The sequence below is a fragment of the Passer montanus genome, unplaced genomic scaffold, assembly GCF_014805655.1.
Source record: "Passer montanus isolate IOZ18808 unplaced genomic scaffold, ASM1480565v1 scaffold1, whole genome shotgun sequence".
NCBI lineage: Eukaryota > Metazoa > Chordata > Aves > Passeriformes > Passeridae > Passer > Passer montanus.
In genome coordinates, this window is record NW_024356504.1 from 2853851 (window position 1) to 2877053 (window position 23203).

General features: G+C 44.6%; 1 protein-coding gene across 1 annotated transcript in view; it reads left to right on the forward strand.

Annotated features, from left to right (window-relative positions):
- The first annotated feature begins 267 nt into the window (after nt 1-267).
- The window catches only part of KLF7 (Kruppel like factor 7), a 65774-nt gene continuing 42838 nt past the window's right edge, over nt 268-23203 (forward strand). The window contains exon 1 of the mRNA XM_039700307.1: nt 268-637. Coding sequence (XP_039556241.1) covers nt 536-637 — 102 coding nt within the window. The 5' untranslated portion in view covers nt 268-535. The remainder of the gene's footprint in view (nt 638-23203) is intronic.

A 23203-nucleotide genomic window follows, 5' to 3' on the forward strand; every position in this document is an offset into this window, starting at 1 on the left:
AGAGGCTGGGGAGAGGCAGAGGGGCGCACACGGTGAGGGAAAAGCGGAGGATGCCTGCAGCGCCGGGCCACGGTCCGCCCGGCGCCCTCAGCCCGACCACGAGCGCGCCGCACTCTGCCACCACCACGCGCCTCGCCGCCCTCTTATATAGCGCCCTAAAAATAGCTCGCCGCGCGCCGCCTCGCGAGCCTCGGGGAAGGGGCGGGAGCAGCGCTCCCGGCCAATCGCCGCCGGCGCCGCCGCTCCGGCCGCGCCCCTCGCGTGCGGCGGCCGCGGGGTGCTCGGTGCGCGCCGGCGCCGCTCGTCCTCCTCGGCCCGGCCCCCGAACCTCGCCGTCCCTCCGCGCTGATCCGCTTTCTCTCTCTCTCTCTCTTTTTTTAAAGTGTGACTGAAACAAAACAAAGCCAAAGGGACGCTGGATCTATCATTGGTTGATTTTCCTCCTCCTTTTTTTTTTTATGACCAAAAACAACCCCCCACCCGAGCAAACAAACACACACAAAAGCAGAAAGAAAGGGTCTTGCTCAGCAGCAGCATGGATGTCTTGGCTAGTTATAGTATATTCCAGGAACTCCAGCTTGTCCACGACACCGGCTACTTCTCAGCTTTGCCATCCTTGGAGGAAAACTGGCAGCAGGTGAATCATTTAAATTACTCCTGTAAATCTCTTAAGCGCAGACAGTCGATGCATTGAGGCTGCATTTCTGACTTTATTTTATTTTTGTTCTTTAATTCAGGGTTGGGTTTTTTTGGTGGTTCTTTTTTTTCTTTTTTCTTTTTTTCTTTTTTTTTTTTGCCGCGTGGGTAGACCTTTAAATCTCTGTATTTTTTACCGTGACAAACTGAGCAGTCCATTCAAATCTGTCTGCCTTCAGTCCTTTCTGAGCACACCCGACAGTACCTGAGATCCGGTGGCATTCTTTAGGGTTTTGTTTTTTATGATGACTACTATTTGTTTTATTTTTGAGCGTAGATTTTTTTTATTTTGCTTTGTTTTGTTCTTTTAAACAAGCCTACTCACTTCCAGCCAGTGCTGACAACTGGCAGCTGGTGGAAATGGAATAGATCATTCTTATTTTCAGGTAATTAGTGTATGTCAATAAAAATCGTAGCTTAAGTCGGAGGTGGAGGGTGGGCAGGTGTGTGAAAGCACTAGCAAAAGCTTTAAGGCTAAGTTCAGTAGCTAGGAATGTGACTTATTTTTCTCTTTTTTCTTCCTTGGAAGATGAGTAGAAATGCACACTTCTTGCTGTCTTGAACAATGACGCCTTAGGCTGGTTCCAGTAAACCAGTGTGTTTTGAGGCACTGTAGGGTTAATATGCAGCCAGAATAAAGGGAAAGATGGAAATCAATTATTATGAATGCATTAAAATGATGACTGGCAGCATGAATACAAGTAAGACCAAGGGGAAGAGTAGGTTACAGAGAAGAGCTGTATAAAATACACGATGAACCCAGTTGTTAACTGTAAATAGTTATCAGCTGGGATATTGAGGGAAAAGGAAAAACAGCATTTCTGTTTGCAACCACATTTTGTGAGGTAGTCCTGTTTCTTGGTGTGATTTTCAGGCAGAGGTGATACACCAGGTGAAATTCTGGAAACTGGTGTCTCTTTAAAAGAAAAAAAAACATCTGCTGGTGGGTAGAAATAGTGGAGTGTGGCTGGGCTGACATGTGGTGCTATTGCAGCGCACGGACCCGTGGCACTATCAGTGTGAGAATAATGAGCCACAGGATTTCATCTTGCCAGCCTTCACCTGAGTCTTGGCTAGCGTAAGGGTAGCCTGGCAGTTTTGGGATGTTCATTTAATTTTTCCTTACAAGTGTGTGTGGTAGAAACGTGGATGGCAGAGCTTCTGGGGAGTACTCGGGCTGTAGCATTGTCAGCCAGCTGGACGGGGCTGGATCTTCAAAGGTTTACCCATAGTAAAGTCATTCTGGCTTCAGCTTTGTGTGTGTGTGCACACAAAGCAGAGGTTCATTGTCAGCTACAGGGTGAACACATTCAGGGTTTATTTTGCAAAATGACCGAACCAACTTTGCTTTATCCTCCAAGGGGGAGGGGATGCTTTTTGTTATTAATATTCAGCACACACATCCATGATGCTCACATCTGCTTTCCTTTTATATTTTTAACATGCTAATTAAACTGAAGAGGTTAATATAATTTAATTTTAAAATATTTCATGGCATCGTTGTTGGATGGGTTGCATATTACTAACAGTCCAAAGCGACATAGTGTGTTGACACAGCCAGCGTGCTTCAGGCAGTGCTGCGAGTGATACTCTGTCTCCTGCCTTCTTTTATGTGTGGAAGAGCAGCAGTTTGTTTTATACAGTAGCATGTACCTGCCCAATCCCACCATTACCATTGCAGAATTTAAAGTCATGCTCCTGGTTAAACCCCATTGATTCCCACGTATGTTAAAAAGAGAAGCTGAAAATAATTTGTTACATTTTCCCTTATTTCCTCTGAAATCCTGCAACCAGTGCCCAATGTTTCATAATGCATCCTGTATTTACGGTTTGTTCCCCTGTTGCTGCCTGGACTCTCCTTGCAAACAACAGGCAGCAAAACTGATGTGTCAGTGGTGGGAGCAGCTGAAGCTGGCTGTGCAGACACCGTGCTGCTACACGAGCTTGGCAGACCCACTGACACAGAGACCCCAATTTAATTCTTCTGAATCACTTGCAATGTAATCAGGAATTGGGGATTTACTTACTTTAGGCAAGCTGTAGTAACTTTGAGACAAAGAATGTGTGTGTTTCTAAAGGATCCTTTAAAAGTAAAGGCTGTAGTTGAGACTCTGGGGTAATGACTGATTCCTATGGGATGTGCCAGAAGTGGGAAACAGCAGCTTTAATTTTGAGTAAAAACACTTGAACAAGTCCTGCCTCTGCTCCAATGGTGCTACAGTGGCTCCAGGGCAGTGCCCCAGGAGATTACTTCAATCTCTTAAAAAGGCATGGGTTGAGGGGGAAAATAGATGTGTGGGTTAAGAGCAAGCTTCTTTATCACATTGTGAGCTCCAGTTTTGTGATTAGCAGCCACTAGTTCGTGATGTGCAGAGGTTAGTCAGTGCCAGTCCTGCTCTGACAAACGATGCTTGCTGTGATACCATGAAAGATGCACCTGCCCCACTGAGAATCAGAGCACGCCTTGGGGTGAAAGTGTTGACACAGTCCTGTCTTCCTTTTCTCCTGAGCCTGGAAAACAGTCTGGTAACTGCTGGCTGAGGAATATACAGCTGGGCCAGTTGCTCGTATTTCGGATTGTGAAACACCCATTACTCACAGAGGGCACTGACAGCACAGGCAGGTTGGTAAATGCTTGCACACAGTCAGCTGATCTCTCGTTTTCCCTTCCCACTGCTAGAGGAACGTGAGCAAGTTTGGTATCTGTGCTTTTGACAATTAGTGTTGGAGTTGAATGAGTGCAACCCAGCAATATGTACAAAACAAACAGATTTTGTGTAGGAACAAATTGTCTCCTTTTGTGTAGGTTTCTGTTTTAGAAGGCAAAAATGCAAACAAAGAAACCCTTATTCCACCCTGGACATAGTTTGCATTGTGGAAGTAGAAATACCTGAAGTGGAAGCTGGAAGTGAACCTTTGATGTGTTTGATGATTTATTTAAAACACATATTGGGAAGTGAGAGCCTGATTTTTAGGCAACAAAAGCTGAGCTCCTCTCTGAGGTTTGGATGTACTTCTTCAGGCAAAACACTTTTGAGGTGAGGAGGACTTTTCTTGGAGTGGGGATGTCAGAATCTAACGAGTAATCAATAGCACAATTTCATCAGGAGAGAGAACTTTGTTTGGCTTTTCCAGCAGTGTTGAGCCTCCATGGCACTGAGGAGGGATTAAAGGAAGAGGTGGGCTGTGTGCATTGGGAAATGAGTCGTTTGCTCTAAGTCAGCTGGCTGGTACCTCGTGTTTCTGCCTGGTGCTTCATCCTGACTGATTGAACCGTCCTAGTTCTCTCTGTCCCTGCGAGCTGACTCTGCAGTTCAGGACCAGGGCGGGGGGAGATTTCAGCACCTGCGTGGCTGCTGCGCTGCTGCAGGAGGACCTCTGGCCACATATGCCATTGCTCTGGGGTGGCTGTCTCATGTGGCATCCCTGAGATTGGAACCAGACTGCTGGGAGAGGCAGCAGGAGGCTGAAGAGCACCTCATTACTCTGCAGAGGAAGGAAGTGGGTAGGAGGCTGTTTTTGAGGGAGATAACTCGGAGGAGCATAGCCTGTGCAGCTGCACATGGTCCCACTTTTGTGTGCCAGGCTGCAGAGAGGGGGAGAGCAGGGCTGAGAATTTGGAGGGGGTGAACATGGGGCTTCCCTCTGTTCTTCCTGCTGAGGCTTCACAATGTCATTTATGGGATCATTGAAAGAGCAGGGTGCAGAAGCATCTTTTGTAATCAGATATGCCTCTTCCTAGGGATGACATTTTAGACATCCCTATTGTCCTTCTCCATAGGCCCCTTGGTGGACTCAGAATTCACTGTCCTATTGTGAAACTGGGGTCTGATCAGGACACTTTGGGGCTGCCTTCATATTCATGGGGAGCGTAGAGCAGTGTCCGGCATGGCAGCTCCCATAATGTCAGAATATGGGAGCACAAAGAGCAGGTGGATGCACAGAGTCATCCTGTGTAGCTGATGCAGCTGTATAAAAACAGCAGGGCTTAAGTGCCAAGGCCTGGTTTGTTCTGGAGGAGATAGCCTTTCCCACATGTGTCAGCAGGCAGCACAGGTCTAATTGGCTGGCAGAAGTGGAAATGGCATTATATTGTTTGCTGATAACCATTGCCTGATAACATTTCCTTTTGCCTTGGCTGACCCAGCTGCTCTCAGCTGCAGCAAACAATGATCCTTTCAAGAAAGATGCACATTTCCTGTAAAGCATAGGATCCAGGAAGCCTTTGTTTCTCTGTTGATCCTTTCATATAGCCTTCTTTGCCTGTTTTTAATCAATTTTTCAAGCCTCAGTTTCCCTCTTTGTGAGGTGTCTGACAACAGCAGTGCTAAGGCCTAATGGTTTTTGTGGAGCTCAGAAGGCTGAGTTTTGACTCATCCTGGAAGAGGGCTTTGAGATCCCTGTGCTGTGTGAGAGCAGAGTATCCCAGGGTGACTAATCTAGTAGGATTCTTATATCTTAATGCTGACTTTTGCTTGGCAGACAGGGTCATTTTCAGGCCTATAGGAAAAATTTCCACTCCTACTGGAAAGGAATAAATCACACTGAAGAACATTCCTGCCTCCCCATCGTCTCCATTGTTCTAGTTTAATGGCATAGTTGGCCACTACATAAACTAAACCATCTCTTTTAATATTGCTATTTCATCTTGGTTCCAGTCACAGTGTAACACATTTCTTAAGTGCTTATAGTACATCATGCCTCTTGGGAATAACTTTCAGAAATGGTTGACTTCCAAGAACAGCCACATGTGTAATGCAGTGTATTTCAGACTCTGAACGTCGCTCCGTTTATACCTGCAGTCCCTCTGCTTGCTCCATGTGCTGAAAGCATGCTCCTGCCACCTTACAGAAAGAGATGGACAAAGAGAGGAAAGACAAACTTGAAACTGCTGTCTCTGTTGTTACATGCGTTCTTAATGATAGAATCTGTTGTTAAAAGTGATTATTTTTTGGCATTCTGAAAGCATTGAGTCCTGCAATCCATGTTATAGGTCTTAAAATAGCAGATTATGTGAATGACTTGTATCAAGTGATTCTGAAATGGGGTAAATACCTTTAAGCAATGTACAATCATAATGTGGGTACTCAGCTAGAAAATATTTTCTCTTACTTGTTTGGGATCCTTAAATCTACCCTTCCCCAAACCTGCACATTTCTGTATGTCCTACTGAATAGGCAGTGCATAAATTAGAATAGGCTACATGAAAATCATGATATATAGCTACTCTGCAGCGTGGTACTTCCATGTAGAAATGGCAGGAGGTTTCCAGATAGTAATTTCATAAGCTTTCCAGGGTCAAGGCAAATGGTATCTTCTGGATATTGTTGGGGGATTTTTTAAGGCTTTTGTCAAATGATTCTCCACTGAGAAACATCCAGTGTGTTTTTTCTCCATTCTGAGTTAGGAAACGTTATAGGGAAGCAAGAAGGAAGCTGCTTCTCTTTGATTGTAGCTGCATGTGAACGACCTTGATTGCAGTTGTCCTAATGAAACAAAGGGATTTTGCTCGCTGACTGTGCAATACTGCTGTTTAGTACTTTAAGCAATAAGTTAGTAGTACACCTCATCTCCTATCAAGTTTGTCACATTTTGCAGAGGGGAAGAAAAATTGTAGACTTTTGATCATCATGCTCAAAACCTCATTAAAAGTTATGCCCAGGCTTTGGTAATTGATGGTGGTTTTCTTTTTTGATGCTAAACCTGAATTTTTGGAGAGTTAATAAAGGTGTTTTCAAGAGTAGTGCTGAGTTCCTCTTTCTACTTCCCTGGACTCTCAAATGCCTCCTGTCCATTCCCTACATTTACGATGTCCCCAGTTTCCAAACTCCTGCCAGTGCTCAGGAGCTGGGAGTGCCATTTTTGTGGTGTCTTTTAGACTGACATCGCAGGAATCATTCACCTGAATTACTGAATTTCTTCTCCCCACATGTCCTTTTTGTACTATGGGTGCTTCTGCCTTGGTCAAAATTAGTGTGGTTTCACTCAAATTGCAGAGTTCAATGGATTCTGTAGCAAGCAAACAAAACAAACCTGCCAGGAAAAGAGCCTCCTCCCAACATTGCCACTGCGAGTTAAAAAATTGTGCCTGGTTCCCAAGACACTGAGATGGTCTTTAAAGTCACAGACCTTTTATTTTTTAATTTGATATTCTTTATATTTTCTTTGTATTTGAGCCACTGAAGATTTGTTCCACTGTCTTTTGTTATTAAAAAAAAATCCCAAACAACCTGGGATTTCTTACTTGATTCCAGCAGCATTGAGAAAATGAAAGTAAGTGGCATTTATAGGTGTGTACATCAGAAAAAGCTCGTGTATTGCTTTGGTCACCAAGCTGTGTTTACCATTCCTGTTGTGGCAGCAGCTGGTGAGGAAGGCTGCTTGGCTGCTCAGGTTGTTAGGCTGCCTGTGAGTTCATGTTTCAGCCTTTGTGCTCACAGATAGTTAGACATCCTGGATTTAATCAGGACACCAAACCTTTGCTTCTCTGCTCTTCAGTTACAAGAAGCGTTGGCAGCTCTTGTGTTCTGATCTGCTGCTCTGGGGATTCCTGGGCTGGTTTGTGGTGCTTAGGCACAGTGGCTGGGGCAGGGGAGGGTGGTGAGGCCATGGGGACACGGGCTCCAGCCCCTCTGGAGCTGCGGGCCCAGATGCTGCCACACCAGCTACCAGGACAGCTCCTGTGCAGAGACGCCAGTGGTGGGGTGGGGCGTTGCCTCAAAGGAAGATTCTGAAAGGTAAGCTTAAATGCCCCTTCCCAGAGGTCTGGGTTGTCTTTGTGACAACCTGTGCATGGCACTGATTTGACCCTTCTCAAGTCTTTAATAGGGGTTGGAGTTGAGTATAGCATGGTTAGGCAGAAGGCATTTAAATTTTTTTTCTTTTAAAGGTTTAATATATCAACTCTGATTTATTAAGCTTCTCTGATGCTGTTAATCCTTTTGAAGTAGGTACCCATCCACTCACTGTTCTTGCATGTGAAGGATCCTTTCCAATCCAAAGCATTTCCACTCAGTGCAACTGTGTATTCATTACATGGGTTACTTTTTGGGGAAGTGTTAAGAGGTGTGTAGTGCACTGTACAATACACCCCAGAGAGTCCCAGTCATTTATGCAGGGATGTTTACGTTATTTATGCTTGCTGAAGGCCCACCAACCATACTTAAATAAGTGTCATACTGGTTTTGAACATGATGCTTACAGGCAGTGTGTCACATGTCCTAAACCTCTTGTTATTTCCCAGCATTGTGGACCTCGGTGCAAAGCTGGAGCTTAAATCATACATGGGGTCAACAGCTCATACTCTGCAAGGGATAGAGAAATAGACAGTGACACAGGCAAGCTTGGGAGACAGGGTGATTTATAGGAAGGGATGCCAAGGAGAAGGACACTGGCTTGTGAGAGGCTCTTCTGAGACATTCCAATTAGTCTTGATTTACAAATCCTGCCCTTTAAACCTGTAGCCTCAGAAGGTCAGCTTTAAAGGGATGCTGACATAGGGTTGGTGTTTGACCGTAAAGGACCTTTGTAAGGTAGCATATTCTGACAGAAACTGCAATCAATGGAAGCATCTCCACCTAGATAATCCAAAAAGCCCTGGAAAGAGGGTTTGTGTTTTTTGGACAGGATCATCTGGCCCACCTTCTGCCTTTGCAGCTCTGTCACTGCAGCCTTCTTCTGGTACCACTGAAGTGACTGGGAATCACAGTGAAAATAAATGTTTATTTAGATTGTGCAGTGAGGTAAAAGGCATGTGTCAGGACAAGTAAATTAGATTTAAAAAATGCTTTCACTACTAATAGGCTACTATGGTGTTAGGCATTTGGTTTTAATCCAGACTCTTGAGTGGGCAAAGTCCACTTCCATGCATAAGGAAAGTTCTTGGGTTTTGAACATTTGCAATTTCTGCTGACTTGCCTTGCTCCAGCCCAGGAGGGGAATCAGCATTGTGCTGAATTGCTTTGTGCTGGTGGGGGTGAAGTACGGACTGCCTTTAATCGCCTGCCTTTGTTTTCCACCGGGGCTGGATGGAAAACAAAGGTTCTAGTTATCAAAGGCCACGGTTAAAATTGTTCTTTGGGTGGCAGAGTAGAAGGGGGTGAGAGGTGCTCCTGTCTGCTTGCTTTTTACACCCAAAACACACATCACAGCACTTAGGTGTGAGACCAGATTTGAGTCACTGTGTTGTTTGATTCAAGTCTGCCCTTACAGATTACATCCTGGATGTGTGACATTTCAGTGGATAACATGTTGACTCCAAAATGAATATATATTCCAATAAAAGATTGGCAAAAATGTATTTCTTTTCTGAGAACATTTGGTAGAAATCTTTCAATGAGTTGTACTTACTAGAATTTCCTGAGGGCCTGGCACTTTTCAGTGTGAGAGACTTAGTTTGGATGACATCTTCCACTTTGTTGTCAATTTTAGCTTTTCATTTCAGGCCTTCCACCTCTAAAAGTTGATTAATTTTTCCCAGCTATTAGCAATTTGGTTAGTCAAAGGTATCCAGACTGTCTGCATCCTGTGACTGTTGCATCTTTGGAGAATTGCATCCACAGCATTATGAGATGCTGTGAGCAGTGTCTGGATAATTCTGGTCTCTTACCTGGGTGCTGCTCTGCCTTCTTCAGGGCAGGACATGGCAAAGCCTCTTGATACACAAGGTGCACAAAAGCAGTCACACGTGTTCCTTCTCTCCTGGCAGCTGCTGGTTTATCCTCTCTCCTTTGCTCAGCTGCTGCCAGTGAGGTGCTGTGCCCTTTTGGAGTCAGTGCAGTCGCCCTGCCTTGGCACCTCTGGCTTACTGCTGCATTCTGGATATGAGGTGCCCCACATCTCTGGGTGCAGGGTGGGCTGAGTGGCTCAGGGACTTTGTTCTTTTCCTGTGGCTGTGCAGTGGTTTGAAGTGCGCCAGGCCTGCAGAGCTTGCTGCCTGCTTCAAGCTGGTGAAAAGTACTAAATAATTCTTGTTGGAGTTTTGTTTTTCTTGTCTTTCTTTTGGCCTTCCCTGTCAGCCTGGAAAATTTGTGCTGCTTTGAAGAAAACATTTTGCTCATCTGCAACCTACTACAGCTGCTGTGTGAGTAATTAAGTATGGAAAGGAGAAAAGCAGAGGGGAGAAGAAAGATGGAATCTAGTGTTTCATATGGAAAGCATCAGGCCAGAAGTGGCTTTGTTTCTGACACGTGGACGATGGAGAGGCTGCATTTGCTGCACAGTGGAAAATCAGTGCCAGTGGAAAAAGGCCTCCCTCATTAGTGTCTAGATCAGATGGGGATGAACTTCAGTGTCTCTTGTTTTTATTTTTAAATTTGTCTACATATTGAGGTAATAAGGGAGAAGCAAAGAGCACTGGACCAATTTGAGAATACAGTCAGTTTGGGTAAAATACCTCTTTTCTGGCTCCACCCGATGCTGCTGTCCCAGTTCATTCTGATGGTGTCACAGTCCTCTCCCAACTGTTCATAAGCTATGCCAGCACCTCAGAATGGTTGTGATCATCTGAAGGTTGCTGTACATCAGATCCTTACCAAGGTACGTGTTTCTTCTATTTGTTTGTGCATTTTGATCTCTCAGAGTCGTGGTCAGTTATGTTCATAGGCTTTCTGGACAATGAGGAAACTGGGAGCTTGGCTTTGCTGCTGAGAAAGGTGGTTCTGATGTAAGCAGAAGTCTCTGAGAGCTGGGGTTCTAAGAAACCTGTGAAAAAGCAGAGGGGTTCAAGTCAAATAGGGAGAGTGAGACATGTTTCTGTCTGGTCTGACCAGAGGAAGAAAGCATTTAGAGTTTTGGAGGTCTCCAGTATCTTGGAGGACAAGGCAGACTGCTTTAAGTGATGTGACCCAGTGGAAGAGCTCGTAAGGTGCTTTTCTTTCAGGGTTGGGAATTTCAGGCTAAGTGGATGTCACCTGGAGAAGTTTCCTACGTTTAACTGCAGGGAAACAGTGTAGACTTCTCTTACTGGTACTTCTCTTATCTCTCCTGTGTTTTCAAAGCGCAAAGAAAGATTCTTGTAGGCAATGTTTGAAAATGGAAGGACCTGGTTTCACCTGAGGGGCTTTTTTAGAGGGAACGAGTCAGTTAAGGTCAATGGGAGCTTTGGTGCTTGTTACATTGGTTACTGATTGAAATCTTCCAGACACAGGCTAAAATACATGTCTCCAGTGCCTTCTGGATGAAGTTGTGTGCTTAAAGCCCCTCAGAACCTGGGTGTTTAAAAGACAGTATGAAGGCCTTGGCACCACACTGTACTTTCGAGCTGGCTGCAAAGCTCATGCTTTCTTTTCAGGCAGCCTTGGTTTCCTGCTCACTCAAGACAGTTTTCTGTTTTCTGGGAGTGATTCCTTTATTAATCTTTCTTAGATGTTGGCAAATAAATTTCAGGGTGCCCAGTTTACATACTCTTTACTGAGTGTGCCTAACTCGTCTTGGGCTTTCTGAGTTCTGGGGGTTTGTTTATAACATGAATAAACCCCAGTAGTTTGATGGAGAACAGAAAAATCCCAGTGTGGAGTTGCTTTCTGGTGTGAGAGACTGGGTGACTGTCTGGGTGACTTCCCAGCATTGTTTCTGAGGGCTGAGAAGAATGCCAGTAGGTGCAAAGAGCTCTACAAAGGCTGCACTGGGATTTCTTTTTCTCACATGAGAAGAGCATTTCTTATAAGAATACATTTGAGGGAGAGCAAGGGAAGCAAGGCATGGGTGGCTCCTTACTCCCAAATACCTCTAGTGTATGTGGTTCCAAGTCCTGAGTGCCCTAGCTGCACACTGAGTGGATGCTCTAAGTTGAAGGCTTCTCCTCACTGGGACAGTCTCATGTGAATTATTTAATGCAGTGAGTGCTGCCATATACCATTCAGTCAGTTTTGTTTGAGCAAGCTGCATCTCTGGTCAGGTGATGTTCCAGTATGGTGTAAGATGGGAATTTTTGTCTCATTTCCATTTCTTTAAGTAGAAAAGGTCAAGGAGACCTTTGGCATTCAGTTGTGAATAGTTTTTCTCTTTGTAAATGGAAAGAATAGTATCCACATCACATTGGGCATTTCAGATCAGTCAGTGAGTGCAGGTCTGCCCAAGTTACAGTGAATTTACACTGGCCCACTGTCCACAAAGTCACTTGACACCTTTCAGGAGAATAGATTATACAAATCCCAGATCTTGTCAGGACTTGGACTAAATATCAGGATGTGGGCAGAAAACAGCACACCCATGTTAATGGTTTGATTAAAACAATCTTGCTGCTCCATAGCTCTCATAAATGTATTTTCACTGGTGTTGGGGAGGAGATATTCTGAAGTGCTGCAATGAGAGAGTACATTTTTTAAAATATTGCACAACAGGCCACTAAGTTGTGCTGTAGCTATATTGACTTACTCTGTTTTATAGTGAGCATGGCCTTAGGCATCCTATAAATACCGTTTCTCCCCCGACCTTCAGCTAATAAATAATGGAAACTGTACAGAAAGAAATTTTCTTTCCATGAAGGAATGAGAGGTCCTGAGCTGCCCTCTATAAAACTGAAGGTGAAGCATGATTTGTTTTCACTGGTTTTATAAATGAAGAAAATGTGGGTGTGGGAGGGAACTAGAAAATGTCTCTAAGAGCTAAATGTGGCCTCCCCAACAGTGCAAGGTAGGATAATGTCTGGTGTAGGCACAGCTTCCCCCAGGACAGTCATACCCATCTGTGAGATGATGACAGGTGAGAGAAGTCTCTTGAAAGTCTCAATGCATGGATAGAAGGAAGGTTTCCATTCTGATTTTTTTCCCATTCTGAAGGTTCCCAGACTTTCATATCTAACAGTGGAAACCAACTTGAAAATGGTTATAAATGAGTGTTCAAGGGAGCTCTTTGTGCACTTCAGTGAACTATGTCATCCAAAGGTGAGACTAAATTACCAGTGGCCTTTTTGACATTAAAATCCACTTCTGTACACAAGTCCTTTTTGAGGCCTTTTTGCTCTGTTTTAGTGATGTTGAAATGCTGCAGTATAAACGTGATTCATGAAGGGTCCCTCTGTGTGCCCACAGGGATGGCCAGACACGTTTCATTTTGAGAATCCATCACATATGTACTGTGTGTCAGGTTGGACATGTGTCTCAGAGGAGAGACCAGGTTCAGGGAAGTGGGGTCTTCCTCCTCCTCTGGCTGGAATCCAGTGTGAGTCTGTGTCATGTTGTGTCATGTTATGCTATATCACGGGGAAAAGGAAACATTCGCACTGCAGCTTGGTCTCTAAGGTTAGAGAAGGGTCAGAGAAGGCCTTGTGTTCAGCAAGTGGGTTTTACTGGCTAATTTTGAAAGCAAATGAGATTCAAGAGCAGGGTGCACATGATGAAAAGCATTTTTGGTCTCTGTCTTCATCCAGCAGCAATAAACTGCATATAAGCAGATCTTGCCCAGAGAAAAACAAGCAAATTCTGGAAATTGGCACTGTTAGATCTGAAATTCTGCCCAGGTGCCATTTCTTAATGTATGTGCTTTCCAATGTGCTTTGAAATCCACCTGGTGTGAAGCCTTGTATTCCTTGGAAACCTGTGCTAAAACCTGTTTTAGGGGAGGAATATCTAACAGACTCTTGTCTTTTGCTGCCCAAGTCTTCTCTCTCCCATATTCTCTCTGTTCTCCATGAGCAAGTCTGTTGCTTTGTTTGGATTCGCTGTGTTCATAGTTGCACAAAGCTGTGATGCTTTTCACCATCTTCATCTATATTACCTGTTTCATGGATTTTTTATCTAAATGTGAAATAAGACCCCTGCTGATTGACTGGAGATTACAACTCTGATGCAGAATAGACATGATAAATAGTAATAAAGGTGCATGTCCCCTTGAATTTTGTCATACTTTCCATCTCTCTGTTTCCTTCAGTTTTCCTGTGTATCAAATGGTTAGAATGTGTTCTCAAAGCTATATTGGTCTTCTCTGTGTTTTATCTGTTCTAGGACTCTTGTCAGCCTTACTGGATCTCTGCTTTGTGTTAGGTGTGCATGTTGTGTTGCTGTTTCTTCCATAAATGCATAAATTCATGTTTTTCCAAATTCAGTCTCAAGGATTTATTTCCTGCCACTATGTGGTTTTCTTTATAAACTGTCTCTTTCTGCTGGCATCACAGAAAAATGTAGCATTTCCTCCTTAAGCCCTTTTCCCTGCTTTTCTTCACAATCAGAGCTTTTTATGAGTTTCCTTAGTTTTCCAATTTGTTTTTATTAAGCATGTTTTCATAACAAGGGCTGTGATCCATCAGAGTAAAGGGAAACAAAAAAATGATGCCAAATTTGTGTTTGTTTGTTTAATGAAACAGACTTTAAATGGATGAAGTCAAATTGGTGTTGATGACTTGACTTGATGGTAGCTGGTTCTAAGTGCTGGCTTTTGAGAGTGAGTCATGAAAGATCTCAGCATTTCAAAGAGCCTAAAAGCACAAATATAACTGTGGGGTGGTATTAGTATTGGGAAAAGCTGTTAGGGCTGCTGTGCATTGTTGACCTTTGATTGGGAAAATGTATCTGTGTGCTGGTTAGTTAGTTAAATACCACTGGCTTTGTGGTTGATGGATGTGAAACAGTGTTTAATCTGGACCACGGTTGAAGAGTAAAGGCTGCTTGAATTTGGGTGCCCCCCAGCACAGCTCTGCCCTTCTCTTCACAGAATGACGGAGAGGGTAAGGTTGGAAGGGACCACAGTCTGTCATCTGGTTTAATCCAGGGTCATCCTGGAGCACATAGCACAGGACTGTGTCCAGGTGGTTCTTCTCCAGTGAGGGAGACTCCACAACCTTGAGCTCTGCAGCCTTTCCTCGTAACAGAGATGCTCCAGTTCCTTGATCCTCTCTATTGACATCCTCTGGACTGGCTCCAGGAGCTCCGTGTCTCTCTTGTGCTGAGGAGCCCAGAACTGGGCACAGCACTCCAGATGTGCCTCACCAGGGCTGAGCAGTGGGGCAGGATCACCTCCCTCAACCTGCTGGCAATGCTCTTCCTGATGTAGCCCAGGATCCCATTGGCCTTCCTGGCCACAGGGGCTCATGGATGGCTCAGGAACAGCACATTGTCCACCAGGACCCCTGGGTCCTTTCAGACAGAGCTGCTCCAGCAGGCAATCCCCAGCCTGTGCTGGTGTGTGGGGCTGTTTCTCCCCAGGTGTAGGACTCTGCCTTTGTCGAACTTCTGATTGCTCTTCACTACCCAGCTCTCCAGCCTGTCCAGGTCCTTCCAAGGGCTGCACAGCTCTTCAGAAAGGGAGTTGCTCCAATGTGGGCAGGGAGCAGCCTGCCTGAAATGCCATGTGGTCAGCAGTGGGGTCCCACAGTTGTCCCTCTGGAGGGTCCCCCCACTCTGCCACTATCCACTGTAGTGGCCTTGAGCAGTGTGGCTGTCTGCACCCTGGCCATGCACCTTAAAAGAGGATTTGCCAAAGCCCCTCACATAAGGCAGAGGAGTCTGCCTGAGCCAGGGGAGGGATAGAAGGGGGACACATGAACCTCAGCTGCTCTGGGCTGTGAGGTGCTCTCCATTTGCTTGTCGGGACACCCTGGCTCTGGCCTTTCTGCTGTGTTTGTCCACTGTGCTGCTTAACCCTCCTTTGAATCAGCTTGGGCTGCCTGCAGGACAAAGAAATATTTTTCTGGTGTTTCAGAAGATGGGTGATTCCCTTTCTTTCCTGTGTGCAGGGAAGCTGCTGGCTCCATGCAGGGTCTGCTGGGTTTATAACAAAACAGTGGGGCCTTGTCAAATAGCAGTGGGGCACACAGCTGGCTGCAGGCACCAGGCTCTCTGGGTTCTTGCTTGGTTCTGCCTCTGTGAACATTTTTCTCAGAAACTGTAGTCTACCTCCCCTTTATTCTAAAAGCTCTTAAGCTGTGGGTATCTGTGAGGGATTTTTGTGTGGAACATGAGGACTGTAAAAAACCAGGTCCTAAGCCATGTGCCATTGCTAATGATTCTGCAGGCCAGTAAAAAGCCAAATGTTTTAACAGAAATTGAGAAGTGAAAACAAAGGACCTGCTACAATGAGACATCACGTGGCACTATCCTTATGACTTGATCATGTGATTGCACTGGTCTGTATCCTGGGTGCATCTTTTTCATCTAATAATTTCCTGAAGGAGTTGAATATGCAGAAAATTCACTGCCCTCCCAGATGCTAATCAGAACAAAAGTGGAAGTTCAGAAATTAAATATGAATGACAAAATTGTGGGAAAGCAGTACTCTCTGCTTGACTCTTACTTCAGTACCAGAACTGTGCTGGCAAGTTTGAGTAGACTGTAGCAGTGAAAATCCTTAGCAGTACCCCAATAAGTCAGAGAACCTGACACCTACAGTCTTGGAAGCAAAACTTGCAAGCTGACTTTTTAAAGATCAAATTTTCCAAGAGCAATGACAGAGCTGTTTCAGCAGAGAAAAATACATGCCCTTTCATCCAAGACCTGGAGGTTTAGAGCATTCAGATATCTGTTTGATTTGATGGTTGGGCTTTGAACAGATAGGATGCTTCACAGCCATTGTCCTCAGAAAGCAGAGAAGCTGTAGCATGCTGATTTTACAGGCTGGGAAACTGGGACACCCAAACTCTCAGTTGTTGGAGAGACGAAGTCAAGAGCAGAGCTTGAAAAGGATACCAGCTCCCTGATCTCCATTTTAATTAAATTATTTCTACAATTGTCTTCCCTGGCAGTTTGACTGGTGGAATGTGGTCTAGCAGAGGAATTTTTGGCTGCAAAGTTTTACAGGAATATTTTTCTGGGCCAGATCCTTGCCCAGTGTAAATTAAGATGACTCCACTAGCTGCGATTATGGCCCCAGCTATTTACTCCTCCCTCTGAGAATCTGTCTCTGCTGTGCAGACAGTGGGCAGTGTCATATAAGTTGTTCTTTTTAATTTTAGTCTGTCTAGACACTTCTGCAGCACCCCTTTCTGGAAGAACTTTGTGCCAATAGCTCTAAGCAGCACCACACTTCTCTGGTGAGAAATGCTTACCAGACACAATGTGGAGGTGGTCTGGTGTGCTCAAACTCAGCATTTTTAACCTTCATGGTATAGGCTTTGGATTTGATGGTCTCAGTGTTTTTTGGTGGAGAGGTGGCAGAGGGAAAGAACAGCAGGATTTCTTCCCAGTGGAGAGGGAGTGAGTCTGTTGTTTTCTGGTTTTGACAATGTGTTGTCCCAAATGAGTGCTGGAGAAAGGTGGCTGGTGCAGATGCACCATTCCTGTGGTAGGGTTTTTTGCCAGCAGTGGGTGACACCTCTCTTTGTGGGTAAGAAGGTCTTTTTCATGGTTTTAAAGGCTATTTGCTGGCCTTTTGTTTATTATTAGTCACTACTTCCTCCCATGCCATTACTACCACTTAGCCTTTAGCTTCTCTGATATAGTTTGAGTCACCTGGCATATAGGGGTTGTACCTCTCTAGCTTTCTGCAAACTTGTCACTTGTCACTTGTGTGCAAACTAGGCACACACAGGACCTAGTTTTTACAAAATTCTCAGATTTGTTGGCTGTGGTTAAGCAGGTGATAGGCTAGGACTGTTTTTCTTTGCCTTCTCATTCTCTTGTCATTCCTGAATTACCAGAACTGTCTGTAATTGTGTTTCTCAAGAACCAAACACAGAAAGGCCATGACTCTGGTTGGGTCTCAGGAGCAGCAGCAAGATATATATGTATGTATATATATATATATATATGTATCTATATATATGGAGAGATGCCTTTTTGCTACTACTACTTCTGCTTGAATCCAAATGCACTTAATTGCTAATTCTCATAATAATTTAAAAATATTTGCCAACCATTAAGTCCTACCTTTTGTTGTTAACCACCTACATTTGTGTCTATACCTAGCCCCCACAATGGAGGGTATTCATGGCTGCAGAAACAAAAGCCTGAAGATAGAGATTCTAAGTTATTAAAAACAAAATTTCTTTTTGAGAAAACCACAAAGCACATACTATTTCTAGGATTCCAGCCGAGCTTGATCAATACTAGTGAAGCAGAAAAGCAAAAAAAGCAGCTCCTAAAAAAGCAGCTTCCATGAAAATGAGTAAGAAATTCTTTATGCAGGCTTAATGATTTTGAGAGAGACGTTTCCCCTGTGAATTGTTGTAGGAGTTTGCACCCCTTCCCCCACTCTCAGCAGAGGCAAGAACATATGACTATCCTCATGTAAGGCAGTGCAGTGTTAATAATGCTGCTGTATTGATCAAATTGAGCTGCTTTGTCACCAGGGACATCTGGGAGGATTTATTCTGACTCCTATGGCCGTGCCTCCAAAAGTGCATTTTCCAGGCCTTTCACTAGGCAAAGGGTGTGCTGTGCTTGTTGTCTAAGCCTGCAGGAGCAACATTTTCAAAAGATTTCATGGTGTCCCATCATCCACTGCCTCTATCACTGCTTCTCACAGGGCTCCTACCTCACTCCCACTCACAGCTGGATGTGGCTGAAGTTCAAAATTGCATTGTGGCAAGATCCAGTTGTTTGCCCTTGGAGAGTGCCTGGAGGAGCAGCCACTGATTGCTGGAATGTGGATAAACATGGGGTGATGGGAACAGGAGAGGCTTCCTCTTTGCTTAGAAAGTGAGCAAAACCTCAGTAAAAAAAAACAGCACAGAAGAGAAAACATGTGCAGGATGGTTTTATTTCTCCTCCTCTGCCCTCAGCTGATATTCATGACCTTGCTAAAAAGATCAGAATGCTTCAGAGACTGCACGTGGTCATTTTTAAGTGTAGGGAGAAACCGAGTGTGGCTTTTATTTTTCCATCTGATAAATTGCCAATTGCAGGTTTTACTTACAGAACGCTCTTGAGTAGTCTGAGAAGAACACGATCACCTTGATATTATATTTATGAGTAAAAATGGTAAGAGACAAAGAATGCTCTTAGCTCACATGTAAAGAGGACTTTTAATGCAGTTTTTGCTTCCAGGAATGCACCATTACTCGTGGCAGAGAAGGGACACATTAGCAAGCTTGACAGGGGGACTGAAATGCCTAGGGGTACTCAGGGGCTTGGAGGAGCAATTTGATATCATGCTTCTTTGACAGGTGTCACAGCTTGATGCTGGGTAGTGATGGGACATCTGCAGAGCAGGGAAGGGTTGGAGACACTTGAAATGGAGAAAGTCCCTTGAAGCTGTGGTGACAGTCAGAGCACCTCCAAGGTGCTCTGAGCAGATCCCACGTGTTCAAAACTGCTGCCATGTATCCTCCAGGGGCTCAGAGTGACAACAAGTCACAAGGCATGCCTGGAAAATTATCCTGAATGCACAGGCTGCCAGTAGTGCTGGCTATAGCTAAAGAAACAGTTTGAGTGTGTTTCTGTCTCTCTCTAAGTTCCAGTTCCTGGACTGCACAATCTGAAGCAGATCACTCCAGAAGTCTAGGCCACCACAAGGCTTTCCCTTGAGCTCTAATATTTTGAAGCTGCTTGGGAAGTGCAACTTCTTGGGCAGCAGAGCTGGTTGGGGGTAAAGCAGCAGAGTACTCCCAGGAATGTTCCTGTGAAGCAAAGACTCATCCTGTGGTCTCATATGTGGCTCTTCTCCCACCATAAAGGCTACCTTTGTATGTTTATAACCAAAATAAAATTGCAGTTCCTGAAAGCTGTAATTTGTACTTGGAGGAACATAATGTTTATGTTTGCAATTGCAGGGATTGTACCGAAGCATGGGGACAGAGGTCTGCAGTGTTTGGGATGACAGGAGCTGGCTGCAGACTCCACCTTTGAGGGCTACTAAAAAACAGCTTTAGTTAAACAGTGTTAATGATAAACAAAATGCCAGGAAGCATTGGCTGTACCGTGAGAGGACCCCTCTCCTGCAGCTGGAGAGAGAGGCTGTCCTTCCTCAGTTCCCGCCTGTCCCCTTCCTGCAAACCATGCCAAGGAACCTGGCTGTAGTCTTCCAAGCTGTGACATTGGAGACTTCCATCACATCTCAGAAAGACAATAGAGGGAAGGAGTGATATAAAGCCAACCCACAAAGGCAGGCTTATCTTGGGAGATGCTGTATGGACTTAAGTAGACTAGAAAAGGGAAACTGGGGTAAATAGGACACTTAAGGTAAACTAGCTACATTTTGAAAATGTCCGAGTTGGAAATAAGCCAGATAACATGTCCACTGCTGGGCTTATAATGACTACAATATGTTTCCTCTTTTCCTTGTTGGTAAGTGGGTTTTGTTTGTTTCCTTTTTGGAGTGTGGTGGAGGAGTGCAGTTCCCTGCAATGCATTTTCAGTAGTGAGCTGGAGCTCTCTATGGTGGGTTAGTGGGTAATGCCGTAGGGCTGTGAACATGGCATCTTCCAATTCCTGGCATCATCATCTGGTCCTTTTCCTTTTAGGGAAAGATGCAATGCTGAGTTTCATTTTGTTTGCTCAAGGAGGATACTTAAGGATGGGGTTGGAAAGCTGAAAGCCATACAGAGAGCCTCTCAGCAGGGTGGGTGCAGGCAGAAGGGATCCAAGAGCCCTGCCAGTGGAGAGATGCCTTCCTGTGGTATCATCTCTGCAAGGTGTTGCTGAGTGTTGGTGCAAGTGATGTGCCTGGAATGAATTTGGGCCCTCCCATTTAATTTTAAGGGGAAAGTTGCCAACACAAATGAGTCAGGATCTGGTGTTTTCCACAGTATTCTCCAATACATTTCCAAGGGTATTTTTGTAGGAGTAACAGAAGGTTTAAAAGAGAATCTGAGAAGGGGCAGTGACTTGCCTTGACTATGAAGCTCCTGCCCAAGTAAAGAATGTTGCTGAGGAAATACAGTATGAATAAACAAGGAAAGGAAAGAGTGCTGGTAAGGGAAGAGAGGTTGAAAATTAGGGCCTCTCTGAGTTCCTGGAGGCAGACAGGTTTCTGAGAAGGGCTTAAACAGGTCCTGTTCCATCCTTGTCCTTCAGGAAGAGTAGAGCTTTTCCTAACGTGTTCCTACTGATGCTTTGCCACAGCACCCAGCCTCTGCTTTTCACCAGCCTACTTAGAGTAACAAAGTACCCACTTTCGTGCCTTTCTGCATTGTAGTCTCTGTGGACTGCTGCAGCATGCAGGTCCTATGAAATTATGTCATGATGGCTTATCATGCAGTGACAAAAGACAGGCTTGTGCATAGGAACATCTTGAATTAACCCTGGTGGTTTCTTGGATGCTGGGAAGCCATCCTATCTTCCAGGAATGCCAAAACATTGCATTCCTTCTAGACTATTTTCTGGCTGCTTTGCTATTAATAACTTTGTCCTGAAATAGCACTTTCATATTGCAGCATATTAAAATCATAACAGCTGGGTGGGTGTCCACAGTCAACAGAGTGAAGCAAGCGAGGCAGTGTGCGAGCTGTGGTTGTGTCGATTGGCTCACAGGGCTGTGCTGACTCTCAGCAGCTGGGGTCTGACCTGCTGAGCTTGCTCAAGTCAGCAAATGGCAGGGCCCTTAATGGGATCTCCTGGCTGCCCGTGCCATGTGCAGCCAGTGCCATACAGCCTGCTGGGAGCTGCCACAGGCTGAGCTGTGATCCTTGCATGGGCAGTGAGCGGTGCCTCACCCAGTTCTGACAGCGCACCTCGTGCTGCTAATGATATCCACAAAAGGCTGGGCCAGATCCCCTCTCTTCTTTTGGATCTAATGCATTTTGGGGATATGGATCCCACATGCCTGTGAGTGGCAGCCTGGGTTGCTGCTGAGCATTTGAGCCAATACTGGCAGGCTCTTAACCGGTGTGCTCTCACTGATTGCTGTTAAAGAGGACCATGCTGCTTTTATCAGGGTGTGTAACAGCCTGAGCCCACTGCTTGTGAGATTTTGAGGCTGATCAAAATCCCTGGTGGCAAAGGGTTTTGGAGCAAGAGCCTTGCCTGAGCAGTGTAGAAATGAAAAGCAATGGAAAAACACCTTTGACTGTGATGTAGTATCCTTTGGAAGGCACCAGGCTTTAGAGTGAGATGCACATTTACCTGCAATGGGACATTCAGGCATGGAGGCTGTTGTTTCTGTGCATAGATGATGAAAACTCTGGCCTAGAAGTGGCAGAAACCAGTTTGTGAATACCTCTTATAGAGGACCCAAACTTTAAAAAAAGAGAGACAGAGACAAGAAACAAATCCAAGCAACAAGATATCTGAGAGTTGTTGTTTTTAAATTCTTCCTATTTTTCCATTTAGGTCACACTGTCCCTAATAAAGTAGACAAGATTTGTGATAGAAAATAACCATCTCCAGCCATCAAAAAGCATGCTGAATTCTTTTTAATGTAAGCCACAGAGTTAAGTGGTGCTAATCGAGAGCAGCATTTCATGGATTTTGAGTGTTGGCAAGGTCCCAAGCTGATGTAAACAGGAACCATGAAATCGGGGCTGCTCTGTGCTGATTTACCCCAACTGAGAATCCGGTTGTGCTTCCCATCACTTTGTTTCTAGTCTGAATTTTTTATTTCTTGGTGCAACAGCAAAACTCAAGTCTGTTGTCTTCTCTTTTCCTTGCCCAGATTGGCATATTTATCACAGTAGCACACCCATCTTCTTGCTCTTGTAAGATAACAAATTGCCCAAATGATTAAAAGGAAATCAAAGAAAAAAAGCAGCAAATGACTTTTTGTAAATGCACTTGGACAGTTGCTGTGCTCCCAATAAAGTCTAAACTTCCCCACAGGCAAACATCCCACTGCTCCCCACATGGCTGGAAGCAGGCTTTGGTCCTATATGTTTATTATCCTTTAGAAATGGTATAAATGCTCTTTTATTCTTTTTTGTTCTGCCCTTATTCTCCAACGCATTCCCCTCCTGCTTCCTGTTTCCCAGACAGGTCCCCACCTCTTCCTCCCCACAGCCAAAAATAATACAAAAGGGAACATACAAAAGATTTTTTGAGCCTGAGATGTGATAATGAATGGGCGTCATGTACAGGGTAGACACAGTAGTCCCAGCAGAAAAATGTTGATCACACAAAGTCAGTATGAGGAATTGCACGTTTGGGGTTAGGAATTCAGTGTTATGCATCCTCTTGTTTAATATATTTTTAGGTCAGAGCAGACGAGGTGACTCACAAGCCAGGGTTCTTGGGAAACGTGTGTATACTGAGTGTATTGATCACATCTCTTCTCCAGGTTTGCTTTAATAAGCTCCTTGTGACAGACTGTGCTTATGAGCACGCTGTTGCCTGAGAGTGCGTGAATGCGACTGTTTGTGTCAGCTGTGGAGAAAGAAATGTTAAGATACCTCTGGATGTTAATAAAATGTCTCTAAAGAATACATTTTTTCATTCATGAACCTAACCAGAGTAATTACAAGGAATCCAGTTCTGCTGTGCAACTCCCCTGCAATGCTTTGTAAGGATGAATCTTAATTGAGGATCAAGACCTAAAATATTGCTCTGCTTCGTACATTCCACAATCGTCAGCATTTGCTCTTGCGTATCCATTTCCTGTGAGAAGTTTACCACACTCTGGGGCATGCTTTGAACCTGATCCTTTGATTTCAGTGGGAGCTAGGATTGACAATTCAAGGAACTAATTGTGCTTTTTTGCTGTTTAT